At 54.0% G+C, this 16,036-nt stretch overlaps 1 protein-coding gene across 1 annotated transcript in view; it reads left to right on the forward strand.

The window, feature by feature from the left end:
* Nucleotides 1–4,580: 4,580 nt before the first annotated feature.
* CAPZB (capping actin protein of muscle Z-line subunit beta) overlaps nucleotides 4,581–16,036 on the forward strand; it is a 127,654-nt gene continuing 116,198 nt past the window's right edge. The window contains exon 1 of the mRNA XM_045999107.1: nucleotides 4,581–5,100. Within this exon, the coding sequence (XP_045855063.1) occupies nucleotides 5,098–5,100 (3 nt within the window). The 5' untranslated portion in view covers nucleotides 4,581–5,097. The remainder of the gene's footprint in view (nucleotides 5,101–16,036) is intronic.

Below are 16,036 nucleotides of genomic sequence, written 5' to 3' on the forward strand. Positions count from 1 at the left end.
GTAATGCCTGCTTTTAATGTGTCCTGTATTAGCTGGCGAGCATCACAAAAGATTCAGTGTACAGGGGAAGACGGTCTCCCTGAGGTCCTTGGAATTGCTTCTTCTTTCCCTGGGTGATAGTACAATTTGGCTCAGGGCTTCCCTCCCACCCTGCCTCAATTCAGCAAACACTTATGGACACCTACTATGTGTAAGTTGCCTTGCTATGTGCTGGAATGTAGTAGCATCATCTTTTGGCATCAACAAAGCACTCTCTTACATATGACCTCGGTTTAGGGATTCTCAGAACAGACTCTGAGTCATAAAGACCAGAGTGAGGATGGATTCATACAGGCATTTTCTGTGTGACCTTAGGCAAGTCATTTCTGTGTCTCCGCTTCCTTTTCTATAAAATAGTAATAATAGAAATTCCTAGCTCAAAGGATTGTTGGGAAGAATCAATGAGGCAATACACAGAAAGAGCTTAGCACATAGTGAGCACTCATTTAAAAGCAACCATACTTTATTTGTTGTTCAGTCCAATAATCAGTCCAATGATGTCGATATGACAATCTCATTTCTTAGACCTCCACTGAACACCTATTATGTTCTAGGTACTGGAGACCCATAGTAACCAAAGGCACATTTAGATACAGAAAAGGAGGCGTCAAAGGAAACTCCGGGGAATCAAGAGCACCAAGAGGAGTGCATCAAGGAGATTGGCCAATGCAGCAAACACCAAGGAGTCAGCTGTGAACCGAGGCCCCACAGTGACCACTGGCTTCCGCAACATGGAATTTCCAGGTCGGTGGGCAGAGGCAGAAGCTGGATCCAGACTGACTTGAGAAACTGGAGCTAATGTGGGAGCAGCAGAGGACTCTCACAGCGTTTTGATGTGAAGGGGAGCAAGCAAATGGGGAGGTGGCTGTAGGGAGACGTGGGATCAAGGAGCTTTTTTTTTTGCCGAAACAACAAAAATCCTTGTGTTTTAGGATACAAGATATTGGAGCGTATTATGCTGAAGAGGTGGGAATGATCCAGTACAGAGGGCAAAACAGGTGATGAAGGACAGAGAGATCCAGGGTGCAAGCGGAGGCGTCAGCTCTGATCGGTGCGCAAAAGCTGGAAGGCAGAGAAGGTGGGTAAGGGTGTGGAACAGGTGGTTGAGCAGAGAGTTCTGTGAAGTAAGAGGCTGGTGCATCTGCTTAGAGCGAAGCATGAGAAGGGGACACGGAGGGAGACTGAAAGATCACCCTGGCACGGTAGCAAGGGGAACTGAAGACCGTGGAGAAGTAGAGCAGGGTTGCTAGCCCGGGCGCATTTGAAATCTGCGGGCATCGAACTAAAGGACACCGGTCATTTCCCATTTCCCAGCAATGTTCAGATGTTCCGAAGCAGAGTGTCGGAGACTAGCTGGGCTTACCTGGGTTTGTGCAAGTTAGAGAAAAAGAGAGGGACCACGGGTTAGTGGTTTTTGCAAAGAGGCGAGTGTGGTGATCATGGCTAAGCTGGGTGAGGAGGGAAGTGAGCTTGAGAGGGAGAAAAAAATAAGGATCAGGCAGGGCCAAAGGTTTGCGGGGCTTGACAAGGTTGAAGAAATGCTTGCGTGTGCCACTATAGGAATGAGGTTCAAGTCAGACTTGAGACAGGAGATTGTGTTTTCTGTGACAGTGCAATTACGGGTGAGAGCAAGTCCAGGGTAAGACCCTGGGAGTGGATACCTGGGGTGGAAGGAAGGAAAAACTCATTGGTAGGGAAGAAATCAGGGAGGAGTCAAGACTATTTTTGATGGATTATGCATACGGATGCTGAAGTCATAAAAAAAGGTACAGGAGGGGAAGAAGTTAGGTCATGAGAGCAAAAAGGAGGGGTGGCAGGTGGAAAATACGACAGCATGAACCTCAAGAGGGGTTGGGTTTTTGAAAGAGGAGGGGAGGAGAAACAATACTAAAAATATTTATGGTCCTAGTCTGCCTATCCGCAACCCTCGGTGGGCAGCCATGTGCAATGCCCACAGTCCCCATGTGCATGACCATGGTTGACTAGTCACAGGTAGCGTCCAACCTGTGGGGACCCAATCTGTGGACCAGCTGGGGACCCGTCCAGTGAGCTGTCATCATTAAAACAGGAGATGGGGCCATTGGATTCTGTGGCGATTTGAAGTAGGAAACACAAAAATAATTTGCCAGTTAATAGAGTGAGCTGATGCAGAAAAAGAGGGGGCAGGATGGACCCAAAGCAGGCTGAAATGTTGAGGGAACAGTGCTATGAGCAAGCTGCCGATGCCAGACTGCAAAGAAGGAACGGAGCAGGTGCATCCAAAGCAGAAGAAATGGGGCTGCCGGAGAGAGATGGTGTAGCCGGCCCCCGCACCCTCTTCCATGATATAACTTAATTTTCAAAGCAGGGAACTTGACTTTTTGAGCAGGGAAGCAACGGGATCAGACCTAGGGTTATGTATATGGGCTTTGGCTGGCTTTGAACTCATTAGTTAAGTGATATCTAGCAAATGACTTAACCTCTGTGGGCCTCAGTTCCCTCATCTGTGAAATGGGACTAATAGCACTGACCTCACAAGGTGGCAGTGAGGACCAGATGAGAATATATGGATAATGCATTTTGAACAGCAAGGTTCCCTGTCAATCTTATTTTCTACGAATAAAAAGTTCAAGGGTTCTTTCTTTTCCAAGTCTTTCCCTCATGCCTTAATGCCCCGCCTTATAGGAGGGATACCACGTTCTCTCCGTGAGACCTCCCAGGTCACGCCTTCTCTGTCTCCTTGCTGGTTCCTCTTCACCACCTCGACCTCTTCTCCTATGAACTCACCTAGATGTCTTGCACCCTTAAGTACCTTAAAATATCATTTATTAGCTGACAGTTCTCATAGCAACTCCCACCTCTTCTGATTACTTACATTCCCATTCGCATCTCCAACAGGCATCCCAGACAGACACCTTGCCCCGAACTGACTCTTACACTCCCCCACCAAAAGCAAACCAAACCAAACCAAACCCTGCTTCTCCTACAATCTTCCACAGACCGGTAAATGGCAAATCCTTCCGGTGCTGATCAAGCCAAAGCTCTTAGCACCATCTCTGACTACTTCCTTCTTCCCATGCTCCCCCATCAAGCCAACAGCAAATATCCAGAATGGGATCTTCCTTGCCACCTCTGTGGCTACTGTGGCTACTACCCTCGTGTAAACAGCGTCCACCCTGCTGTGTGGCTTTCAGTGTACCTCTTTCTACCTCTGTTTTGAGGATTAAATGAACTATTATTTGTAAAGTGCTTAACAGTGTTCATCGCATAGGAAGCTCCATTTAAGTGCTTTTTAAATAAATAATAGATGCCTTTAATAGCTTTCTACTGGCCCTAGCCCCCTACAGTCCATTCAGGACACAGCAGCCTCCCGATCCTTCTCCAGTCTATGCCCCATCCTGGGCGCTTTTCTGACCTCAGCTTCCGCTGGTTTTCTCCTCCCCAATCTGGGCCAGCCACCTTGGACTTCTCGGTCCATGAACACACCAGGGGCTGCCCCCATTGGGTCTATGCCCTTGCTGGCTCTTGTGCCTCCCTCTGATCAGGTTATTTTCTAAATTAGCCCTCCCTGGGGCCCCACTTCCCTAATCGGCCTGGCAATTCCCCCACCCTGAGTCTCCTCCACATCTCTAATCACCACCTGACACTATGTTTATTTCATAGCTGATGGTCTCCCCTCCAACAGTTCAAGCTCTGCAAAGGCATGCACTGGGACTGTCAAGTTTGCCGGCTCTATCCTTAGAGCCCAGAACAGTGCTCAGTACACAGCAGGTGCTCAATAAATGCTTACCAAGTGCGAGAATTCCTAAGTGGCACTCCCTTCTCTGAATTCCCGTAACACAAGCCTTAAACATTCACTTGAATCCATTTTTATGCCACTGGCAGCTTTTGACTACAAGCTCCCTGAGGATGGGGGCCTAGGACACAGCCTGGTGTGTGGTCGAATTTCCACCATTTGTGCAACCCTTTACAGTTTACAATCCCCTCACCGGAGACCTGATTTGATTCTCAGAAAAGAGAGTGAGCAAGCCAGGCAAGGCAGGTTATTATCAGCAAGGCTAGAATCCCGGTTCTCCTGCCTTCTAGACCAAGTTCAACGGCTATTTGTTGAATGGAGAGAGAATGAGAGAGAAATGGGGTGGGGGGGGGGGGAGACTTTGAGTCACTCTGTGGAGTGAGGCAGCCCCACTGGGCAAATGGGCTGGTTCTCTGTAACACATCTCGCAAATGCCTAGGATTTATTGATGCAGTTTTCTAATCTCTACCTGTGTGGTCCACACAGCTATCCTGCAGCAGGTAGCTCTGGGGGGCATCTTCCTGTCTCGTGCACCTCGGCTTTCTTTCGGTGCCTCCAACAAGGCCTGGTATAGAGTGGGTGCTCAGTGGGTGGTATGGCCCGAGACTCCTTTAGAGATCGGGCTCAGGTGCAGCGACTTGCTTCCGGCCCCCCCACCTAGCAAGCCGCAGCGCCGGGACCCCACCTCGGGTTCGGGCGGCCTCGGTCTCCGGGATGGGTCCGCCTCGCCGCAGCACTAGTTCCGGATCCGCGCCGGAGAGCGCGCGTGCACCGGGCGAGGCGGGGAGGGCGGGCAGGGCCCCCTCCCAGCCCCAGCGCCTTCCGCTTCCCCGCCCGGGAGGTCCGCGCACTGTCGCACAGCCACCCCCGCCTCTGCAGCCCCAGGGCCGGAGGTGGGGCGTGGTTGCGGGCGGAAGCTCCCGTCCCCGCCCAGTCCTCGAGTCCCCGGCCGGCCCGCCCACCCCGCCAGCCGCCGCGCCCCGCCCCGCCCCGCTCACAAGCCACGCCCCGCACTTCCCCCTTCGGCGCTCCTCCCCCCGCTCCGCGCTCCATACTTGGCGATCGCCGCGGCCCTGCGCGCTCATTGGCCGAGAGCCGGCTGCGTGGGGGCGGGCCCGGGCCGGGCCGGGGCGGGGAAGGAAGGTGGCGGCGGCCCCGCGCGGGGGGAGGGGGGCGCTGACCCGGATGTTCACTCCTGGGCACCCGGGGAAGTGGAAGCGCCGGGCCCTACTGCGGGGGGGAGAGTCACAGACGCCGGGACCGGGACCGCCGCCGCCGCCACCATGGTAAAGGCCCGACGTCACTCTCTCCCAGGCCCGGGGGCCCCGCCGGAGCTCGAGTCTCCCCTGCCCCTGCCGTCCCCCCACAGCCCCTGGCCCGAATAGGGTGGGTCCCCCGGGTGGGGGAGGGGCGGGGTCCCGGACCCAGGTGGGCACCATCGCTGCCGGCTCAGGAGGGGGCTGCATGCACGAACAGCAGGGCTGGGCAGCGACCCTGCCTCCCTCTCCCAGCCCCCGGCCTTGGCTCAAGCTGGAGTCCCACTCTCCGCCTCTCGGTCAGGCGGGTCTCCCCCATAGCCCAGGCTAGACCCTCCTGGACCCATGATCCAGGCCGGGCACCCCTCTCCGGTGACCCACAGTTGGTCCCCCTTCCTCTTTCCCACGGCCGGGGCTAGGTCCCCTTTGCCCGTCCCCACGGCCGGGGTAGGCCGTCGTTTCTTCCTCCCGTGGCCCAGACTGGGCTCCCCTCCTTGTGGTTCGGGTTAGGCCTGTCTCTTCCCCATGGTTTCAGTCTGGACCCCAGTCAACCCCTCCTCCAGTGGCCTCAGTCTCGATTTGTTTTCCCCGCTCTTCCGTGGCTTCAGCTTAAATCTTCTCTTCCCTCCTTGGCCTTAGTCTGGACCTCCCCCTCCGCCCGCGGCCCTCGCCTGGACGTTAACCCCCGCCATCCCTTCCCCGGACTTCTCACCGCTCTTAGCGTAGCCTGCGTCAGCCCCGCTATCCTAGGTCCCGGGGTTTACCTTCCTTCCGGGCCCTTGGTCCTTGCCCTGCCCCCGATCCAGGTGGTTCCTCCCCTCTGCCCGGGGAGGACCTTTACCGCCTCTAGGCAGCGATGGGAGCTCTCCTGCTCGCGCGGGGGGCGGGTGGTGGTCCCGGGGCTGTGCCTTCGCAGGTGGAGGGTTGCCTCCTTCTGGGGAGGCCGCCGGGAGCGAGCGAGCGAGGGAAGGGCGGGCAGCTGTGTGCCCGGAAGGCAGGAAGGCAGTGCCGAGCTCTGCGGGCCGTTTTCCGCGGCCACTGCCTCCTTGCCAAGGGTGCACTGCCTGCGGATGTCGTGCCCGGGCCTGAGTCGCAGCCGAGGGATGAGGTTGGGGGGAGCCGACAGGACAGGAATGAACGCACAATCGCCCTTGTGAGGCTGCAGCCCTTGGGGGGGCCGCTGGGGGGCGAGGCCAACATACGGCCTGGACACGATGCACCCCAGCAGACGCAGCCTCCCTTTCCCCCTGAACTGTCAGCTCGTGAGGGTTGGAACTGCTGATTATGGAGGTACCTCGGATCAGGTGAGCGGGACTCGGAGAAGGATAGAGCTGGAGAGAGAGGGAGCCAGCTACTTCCACTCGTGGTGTTTGTTTTGATAATGAGCGAGGTGCTCTGGGGCTCTGTGACTGGCTTGAGATTTCACGGTGGCCTCCACCAGTGAGCCTGCCCTGCCTCCACTTTGCAGCCTTCTGCGGGGCAGGCTCACCACCCAGATTGGAAGGGCCAGAGGGCTTCTGCCTTATATGGTCAAGGAACCTTGGAGATGGGCAGACAGAGCTCAGGCCATCCACCTGCTCTTCCTGCCCAGTGCTGGCAGGGGCTTGCACGTGAACTTTGGGCCCCAAAGTGTTTTGAGGATCTCAGTTTCTTGTTTAATGAAGTGATGTGGCTGCTGAACCAGGATGACTAATTAAGAGTGGCTAAGTTTTTTCTTGCCACCTTCCCGTGTATTGATTAAAATTGTGGTTTATTTAATGCTATTTTAATAGCCATTTTTAATGCTATTGAACTTCTCCAATGTTTATGTTGCCCGAAGGTGGCCCCACCCCAGGTGTGGGTGGGGAAGTACTCCAGGACAGGTTTGGGTGAGGACGATGAAAGTGGAGTGAGGTTTTATAAATTTGCTGTCAGGTCAAAAGCAGGGGAATGTGGATCCAGCGGCCAGGTGGGGTTACTTAGGGCACCATATCTGGCAGGGAGGGGCATCTTGGCTTAAACCCGATTCTCCCAAGGTAGTGGGAAATGTCCATCATGATCCAGGAGGAGCACAGTGACATATGATGCTTCTCACGAGTCCTGTGTTGGGGTTTTATTTGGACAGTCTGAAAACTGTGGAAGGAATCGACGAAAAGGGCTAACATTTCTTGAGAACTGCTGGGTGCCTGGTTCTGTGCCGAGTAGTCGACCTGTATAAGCTTCTTGAACCCACACAGAGCCCTTGGAGGTAGTTGCTGTCCTGGTTCTACAGGTGAAGCTGCCGCCGCTTGGGCTGTGCAGTGGCTTAACTCAGGGTGTTGCTCCGTCGCTGAAAGCAAGCCTGTCAGGCTCTAACCTCCATCCTCCCCATTGTCCCAGGCTGCTTCTGTGGCAGGAGATAGAAAGGACACTGTTTAGAAAACAGAATAATGGGGTACTCAGGGATGGCAAGGGAGGACCAGCATTTACTGACTCTTGCTTGTGTTCTGGGTCCTTTACATAAGAGACCTCTCCTAGCAGTGTGGTAGTCCCATGGTGGTGCGGGCATATCTGGCCCCAGGCCAGGGTGTGAGCTCCTCGAGGGCAGGGGGTTTTCTTTTGTGCTTTCCATGCCTGCACCGCTGGGGCCTGGAGCATCACCTGGCCCTGAAGGAAGTGGCATAGAGTGCTCTTTTAGGTTGTGTCTAAGTCCATGAACTCAGGTGCTTGGATTTTCATGCTCATTCTCTCAGTAACTCGTTCTTAGTATCCTACAGGCTTAGAAGTAATTTCTGACTGTGTATTGTCAAATTGATCCGTTACATGGACACTCTAATAATCCAGACTAAACAGTTGGGCAAGGACACAAGTGGTGGTGTGGTGTTGTGTAATAGGTAAATGAATTAAGGCCACTGTGTTTTTTATTTTCAGTAGATTTGATGGTAGAGAAAACAGCTAGCTCTCTGTTATCCATGGAGGGAAATAGCAGTTTGAGAATATAAAATGCATTGGACTTTGGAGCGAATTCCATGATTTTTGTTGGCATCAGGTGCACAGGCAGATGAAATGTATTTGCATGCATTCCCTTAGCAGGCAACACTCTTTTTTCTTTTTTTTTTTAGATTTTATTTATTTATTTGACAGAGAGAGATCATAAGTAGGTAGAGAGGCAGTCAGAGAGAGTGAGAGGGAAGCAGGCTCCCTGCTGAGCAGAGAGCCCGATGTGGGACTTGATCCCAGGACCCTGAGATCATGACCCGAGCCCAAGGCAGCGGCTTAAACCACTGAGCCACCCAGGCGCCCAGCAGGCAACGCTCTTACCGTTGTAAGCTCTTTACGGTTTCAGAGCACTTTTCCTTACACAGCTGTAGCTTCTAACTCGGGAGTGATTGTTCTGACTTACCAGTTCTGATTCCAGGGCCAGCTGGTGGGGCTGTAGCAGTGAAAGGACAGGCAGGCCCCCTCAGGAGTTGTCCCTCCGGCTCACAAAAGCCTGGCAGGAGCTGATAGAAGCCTCTCACATTGCTGCAGGGTGAAACAATATAGTTGACGCTAATGTGTCTTGGTATGGACCCAGACCCCACACTATATACAGCCATGTTCATTTAAACCCAGCTGGGCTCTTTGGTGGAAGGCGTGCAGAGGGTAGCCAATAGTCAGTAGCTTGAGATTGAGCCGATAAATCAGAGTTTGAAAGCAGATATTCCTGTTCATAACTCGGAAGTCCAGTGCTGCTTTTACAGTCCGTGAGGGAGACGAGAGGACGGGTGACTGACAGCCCAGGGAGATGGGAGCTGGGCAAGTACATAGACTGTCGAGACGCCTGCGGCCCAGGCTGGGAAATGCTTGCCAGCAGGCAAACACGGAGGCGCCTCGGGGCACCTGAAGCTATAGGACAGCGTTAATTCTGTGTATAGTAAGTGCCTTTTCTGCACAGCTTTATGTGTTGAGGACGCACTGATGAGCCAGACACGGGTCCATCCCTCACAGTTCACATTGTTGGGGGTGGGGGGATGTCACTCTTACCTAAAATTTAAGAGGGAAGAGCCTTGTTTAATATGAGGGCAAGCCACTTGCGTGAGACCCGGTAGGAGATTTAAGAGAAGGTGGGGGCTTGTGCCCGGTTTCGCTCCCAGACCTTTGCGAGTGTGTCTGTTCTTCCCGCTGCCGTAACTGTGGAAGCAGATTGCCCTGCACACCCCCCAGTGGTTCCTCTGCACCCCAGCAGCCCTCCTGCCTGGAAGTGCGACCTTGTGGCGCCGCAGAAGTCCTGCCCTTCTGACCTGCGTAGCGGCCATAGATGGAGGAGCTCCTGATCCAGAAACATGGCTCACATGATCCCTCCCCCAGTTTACTTACATGGAACCGAAAGCTTGAGAGGTTGAGCGACCCGTGCGAGTGGCGCGCCTGGGCCTTGGAGCTGGGTCCCTCTGACTCTGGTGCTGGTGCTCCCTGTGTCTCCGAAGCTGAGAGCAGAAGGGCCTGTAGCTCTTGCAGCAGATCCTGGCAGTGAGAGCGGGGTGTGCAAGGCCAGAGGCTGCAGACGTTAGGACCAGCTACAGCAATGCCATTTCTTTTTTTTTTTTTTAATATTTTATTCATTTACTTGACAGACAGAGATCACAAGTAGACAGAGAGGCAGGCGGAGAGAGAGGAAGGGAAGCAGGCTCCATGCTGAGCAGAGAGCCCGATGCGGGGCTCGATCCCAGGACCCTGAGATCATGACCTGAGCTGAAGGCAGAAGCCTTAACCCACTGAGCCACCCAGGCGCCCCAGCAATGCCATTTCTAAACCTAAGCTTTCAGAGAGTCGTGTTGCAGCGTGAGGAGGTGGAGGTGTATGTTTTTAGGGCACCAGCCATGTGCGTGAGCTGTGCTGGGGGCTTTAGCCCACTGCAGCTAGGCCTCAGCCCCGCCAGGACAGCTCAGCCTTTGGAGGGGGAGGCAGCACAGGATAAGCAGTTAGGACTGGGAGCCCGACTGCCTTGGGATGAGAACAGGACCTCCTCATAAGGCTTGTTTTGAGGATTAAATGAGACAGTAGGCCTCAGGTCCTTCCAGCAGCATCGGGCAGTAATTACATACATGCTCACTGTTACTATTCTTGTCACCATATTACAGATGACGTTCGAAAGGGTATGTGGTGAGGCCCTCCGTGGCTGTGAAGTGGAGGAACTGGGTTTTCTGAGCCCAGAGATAGACGCCTGTCCCCCGCTCCTGACTGCCTGCTGGAGTTCACTTGGCTATGGGCTGTGCCTTGAACGAAGAGCTTCTCTTCGAGGCCGAGGCTCTGCTTCCCCCGCAAAAAAGGCCCCCGGTGTGCAGGACACCGCATGTTGTCACAGCCTGATGCTGTCTTTCTGCAGTTTGGATGCCTGGTGTGCCTGGTGGAGGCCCTTACGAGTCCTTGCCCTCTTTCCAGGATTGGGGACAGTGCGTGTGAGCGCCGGGCAGCAGGGCCCTTGTCTGCCTGGTTCCCATTAACCACCCCACATCTTGCACTGGTCGCCTGGGCTTGTAGGTGCTTCATCATCGCCGAGTGAAGGCGTGGAGAGAGCTGAGACCGGTTGCCCTTTGTTTGCTGCCTGCTCCGCGGAACGTGGGCTTTGGCGTTGGGCGCTTGTGGGTTGGAGTCCTGCGTCTGCCACTCTGCATGTGATCTGAAGTGGGGGTTCTCCTCTCTTGGCTTCAGTTTCTTGATCTGTAGCATGAGGATAACATTTTATAGGGCTACCGGGAGAAAGATGGGAAAAATTGTAAGCACTTAATCCAGTGCTTGGCACATAGTAAGTTGGTAGCTATGATTATCATCTGTCTTATTCTGCACATGGGAGCGTAAGGGGCACCAATAGAAGCCATAATCCCTGTCCTCTAATCAAGAAAGGACACAGGATACATCCAAAAAGTTGAGTGCGGCAGAAGGACACAGTAGAGAAAGGGCTTAAATAGCATGGGGAACTTGTCTGCTAGGCCTGCCTTCCACTTCCTCCAGGAAGCCCTGCAGACCAGTTCAGCCCATAGGCAGTGGGTGGGGGCTGGGTGTGAAGCCCAGGCAGAAGGCTGGGGTGCAGTCAAGGAGAGGCCATTCTAGGCACTGCCCGGGACCAAAGCAGAGTTCAGGGGTACGGTCAGCCTTGTGCGTTTGGAGACCAGCCACAGAGTGGACAGAGCGGGTGCCTCAGTCCCGGGAGTGTGCTGGGGAGCGCTGGAGCTGCTAAGCTCAGGAGTTTGCATTCGATCCGGGACAGTGTGGAGCCAGCTAAGCATGTGGTGGGGCAGGTAGAAATTGGAGGAGGCTGGCAGAGTTGTGGTATTTTAGGAAGCCATCAGGCGGTGGTGTGCACAGAGGCCCCAGGAGGGGAGAGATGGCTTGGAGGCATCGGCCAGTGGCAGCCTGCGGGGTTAGGAGGGTCCCAGGCCCTGTGAGGCCCTGGGTATGAAAAGGAACACATGGTTGAAAAAGATAAAGATAGTGAAATGCTGTGATTTATCACCTCTGGGGCTGAGGGGGACACTTCTGCCCCCCCCCCAGCTCTCTGGTTAGGTGACTCCTAACGTCCCCACCCACCCTCTTCTGATAGGGTGCTTTATCATTGATCCAACTGCTGTTTCTGGTCAGTTTAAATCCTAGATAGCAGTGTCTGCAAAGCCTTGATATCCTATTAACAACGGAGCAGGGATTTTAGTGGTCAGCCCAGCCATCCTTCCGTGTCTGCTGGTGGCTCCGCAGGGCTTCCTGGCCTTAGGCTCAGGGCAAACAACTGCCTAAGACAGCCAGTCTGCCGAGGGTGTTGAGGGCCTGGTGAGGGCCCTGCATGGTGGCCCCAATAATAGCAGGAGCTGGTTTTTACTGACCACTTTTTAATACCCAAAGCAGCCCTGTGAAGCGGGTTCTCACGTCACCCTCATTATGCAGGCACAGGCCAGCGAGAACCCAGGCCAGCCTCCACAGTCTGACCCTGGAGCGCAAGCTCTGGACGTTCGGCGCTGCTTGCCTCTAGGTTTTTTCCCCATCCAGCCATTCCTTCATTCCATGGATGCTCTCGGACTCATCAGACAGACCTAGCAGAGGATGAGTCTTACGTGGAGGAGGTGGAGGGATGCAGGGAAATCTAAGAGTCTGATGGCCTGGGGTCCAGGTGCAGACCCAGCCGGGTGAAGTCGAAGTCCACAACAGGAGGACTTGAGCTTAAGGGAGCCACTTGCTTTCCCTTCTCCTTCCTGGTCACACCCCAGCAGCATCTGGAAACCTATGGAAGGGAGCCTTCCTCTGCAACTTTCCTAGTGATAAGTCTCCAGTCCAGTAGCCCTGTTTCTTCCGAGACAGCAGCCCCAGTGGCTCCCCTCAACCTGTCCCAAGGTGGGGTGAGCCTGTGTGTGGCGAGTGTAGATGGTGCCTGGCACTCTGTAAGTGCAGCTGGAGTGTTGGCCGGGACCTGGTTATTTTATGAATATGGACGCTTGCTAGGTGGTGGCCCATCGAATCTCCCAGCCAGCCTGGAAGGCAGTGTAGCTCCCCCGTTCTGCTGAGAGCCCAAGAAATCCCCTGCTAAAGGCTGGCAGTCTTGAAGGCTTGCAGGCTGGTGTTTTCTGGCCATGAGGACCCACAGTTGCCCCGGCTCAGTCCCTGAACGTCCCCACCCACCGCAGAAGGCTTCCTGTTCCAGCCCTGAACTCCTGGGGGAGGGGGGCTGGGGAGTGGGGGGGGGGGGCTTCCGAGCTAGGACTTGCTCAGAGTTTGTTATGTTAATATTATCTGGCTTACTGTTTCAGAGGTTTCTCTGAGATTCAGGCAGAGGATTCATTTATCACTTACCAAGTTAAATATATTTTTTAAAGATTTTATTTATTTATTTGACAGAGATCACAAGTAGGCAGAGAGGCAGGCAGAGAGAGAGGGGGAAGCAGCTCCCTGCCGAGCAGAGAGCCCAATGTGGGGCCCTGATCCCAGGACTTTGGGATCATGACCTGAGCCAAAGGCAGAGCCCCCAACCCACTGAGCCACCCAGGTGCCCCCCAAGTTAAATATTTTTAATTTAAAATTTATTAAGGTTGTGAAAAGATGCTTTTGCATGTACTTTCTGCTGGGCTGAGTAACAAGCAGCCTCCCGGGGGAATTGTGTGTTTTCTGGTGGTACCAAATGCCCTCATCCTTATCCATAGCCGTGATCAGTGGATGGAGGGTTTGGGGTTGGCTCGCTGTATCTGATGTTGCTATACAAGGTTCTCGGTGGTAAGGCTTTGGCCCTGAAGGGGTATGTCTGATTTCACAGGGATGGGCTACATAAAGAGTTTTTTTGCTAAGAAACTGAAAGGAGGAGCTTTTATCCGCCACACCTCCTGGTGAAAACCCAATTTTAGCCACTGTGGCCACCGAAGGAGCTACTCTTAAATTTCTCTCTGTCTCATCTCTGGCTTTGATTTTTTTTTTTTTTTTTTAAGATTTTATTTTTATGTAATCTCTGTACCCAACGTGAGGCTTGAAATTACAACCCCGAGATCTGGAGTCCCATGCTCCACTGACTGATCTGGCTTTGTTTTTGTCAGTCCTTTTCTTTGCTGGACACAGCCTGTCTCCTCACCAGCTGGCCCTCCCCCCGCCCCCACCTTGTAGTCACTGGGGGGCGCACACCCCTCCGCAGCAGGGCCCGAATTGGGCCCCTTTCCATGCTTTGCTCTTTGAGAACGTCCAGGGCAAACCGTGTTTGCTTCCTTGCCTACCCCCTCCTGCCAGCTGGGGACTGCTGGTCGTCCTGAGATTTGAGTCCCCCGACGTGGTCTTCAAGAGTGCCCTTGTGCAGTGGGAATTGCAGGTGCCCGAGTTAGCAGTCTTCGTCCCATAGGTTATTAAGTGTTTCCTCCTGGGTTCTCCATGGGTCTGGAAGGTGCCTTCCTTCTCCCACTGTTTCTGCTGAATGCACAGTCACGACCTTTAATTCCCTCCACCCAACCCTGTGATGGTGGTTTCCTCATTACATAGAGGAGGGAACTGAAGCTCCAAGAGCCTGAGGAGCTTGCCGAGAGGCCCCAGCTGGTTAGCATCCCCCTGCGGCCCTGTCCCTCTCAGAAGTGCCTGCTTCCCGAATTCTGCTACCCCGCCTGTCCTGCGCGGATTCACCAGGATGCTTATTTTAAAGATGAGGAAGCAGAGGTCGAGAGGTTCACCTGCACGTCCAGCCGTGGTGGCTGAAGTCTGGGTTTAGACCTTAGAAAGTTTTGTTGGTTCAGGCTGTTGGAGCTTTCTGAGCTGTGGCCTGTTTTTGCAAAGAGTTGATATGTCTTAGCCGGCCATCAGAAGAGTCGTGTCTTGGTATTTTGGTTAGAGCAGTGGTTCTTTGTGCATATCCTAGTGGTGGCAACAGCCTCCCACTGACAACTGTTGGTTGAACAGAACCTTGCAGGACCCGCTTGGCATTTTCCTGTGAAGCTCCAGCCCAGTCCGGGGTGCCACACGTGGCAGCGGGTTGCAGGGTCTCTGAGGGAAAGCGTCAATTGGTGATCCTCACAAAGCCTCAAGATATTTCTTATCCTGAGGAAGGAAGATGGATGATAAGTGCCCCCTCAGACGGTGAATGTCATCGCGGTGTCCCGCTGTTCCTGGCACACGGGCCATTGCTCCATAGGGTTTGTTGAATGAATGAATGTCTGTTAGGCCTTTAGTAAAGGTGAGTGCCCCTCCCGCTTCCAAGTGTGAGACTTTCTGGCCGGGCGGAGTTAGCGTCAGTCTCACTTTAGGTAGAGGTGACAAGAATGGAAGGAGCTGGGCAAGGCCTGCGACAAGATGGGGTCCGTGCCCCCTTCAGCTCTTCAGGCCGCCCTGGCGTTGAAGGTTTCTGGAGGCACTGGCGGTGGTGGGATCAGGGCTTGGTGAGAGCGGTAGTCCTAGAGGCTCTGCCCTTTGCTGGTGGCTCTGCACCTGGTGGGCACCCAGCACTTGGTGCAGAGTCACGGGACTGGCCTGGAGTTCCCGAGTGGTCACAGGCAGTCGGGGTTCCGCGAAGGGGTGGTGAAGGGCCTGGCAGGGAGCCAGAGTTTTCAGATCCAAGCCTGCAGACTTGGGTGGCTTCCTTCTCCCTTCCTCAGTTTCCTTGTTGTGAAATTAACATATGTGAAGCCGGTCGTGGTGCTGTTATTGTTATGAAGTCAGTAATGAGAGGGCGGTGTTATCAGAGACTTGATGAGCTGTTGGAGCCGGAAGAGACCTAGAGGTGGAAACTCCCTTTGCCTGGTGTTGGAAGGAATTTAGACTTTGTGTTGGGGCTTATCTTGCAGGGAAGTGGTCCTTCTCCGGTAGCTCATGGGAAACTCCTGTCGGTTGCAGGCCTTGCCCTGCTGCACCTGGCTATCCCTGGACATGGTGTCTGAAAGGGTGCTTTGGTTCCAGGTTATAAGAAGAGTCACTGTTCTGGAAAATGGCTCGAGTGGCCAACCCTGAAGTGTCGATCACATTTGGTATCCAGGCCTTGAGGGGAGCGGGGCATGGTGCTAATCAGTGATGCCTGTCTTCCTACCCCCGTACCCCTGTACCCTGTACCTGAGCCATTTTCGTCTCTGCTGGTGACGGCAGGGGTCCGGAGGTGCGCCCAGCTTCTGCTAACCAGAGCTGCATTTGTGAGCTGTCACAGACGGGCACGACTTCACTGCCTCAGGGGTGAGTGTTCTGAGGGCATGTGTGGGTTTTAAGGTAGAGTGTTGGGGTTTAGGGAGAAAGGAGGCAAAATAAAAGAAAATGGGCAGAGAAAACACTTGTTGGAAGGCAGCCTGTTAAGGTATAGTGGAAGGAGACTCCTGGATCGGATTCCTTCTGTGGGTGCCCATGAACTGTGTGAGCTTGAACTAGTCACTTCATCTCTCTGAGCCTCAGCTTCCTGATCTGAAAAATGGACACACTAGCCGCCTCTTCACCAGCAGCTAGAGGGTTAAATAAGAACAGCGTGCATGAAGTGCTGTGGCTTAGACCTCCTATGTGGGCATTTAATACAGGTTCATTACTATCTGTAGGAACTTCA

Source organism: Meles meles, chromosome 1, assembly GCF_922984935.1.
Source record: "Meles meles chromosome 1, mMelMel3.1 paternal haplotype, whole genome shotgun sequence".
Classification (NCBI taxonomy): Eukaryota; Metazoa; Chordata; class Mammalia; order Carnivora; family Mustelidae; genus Meles; species Meles meles.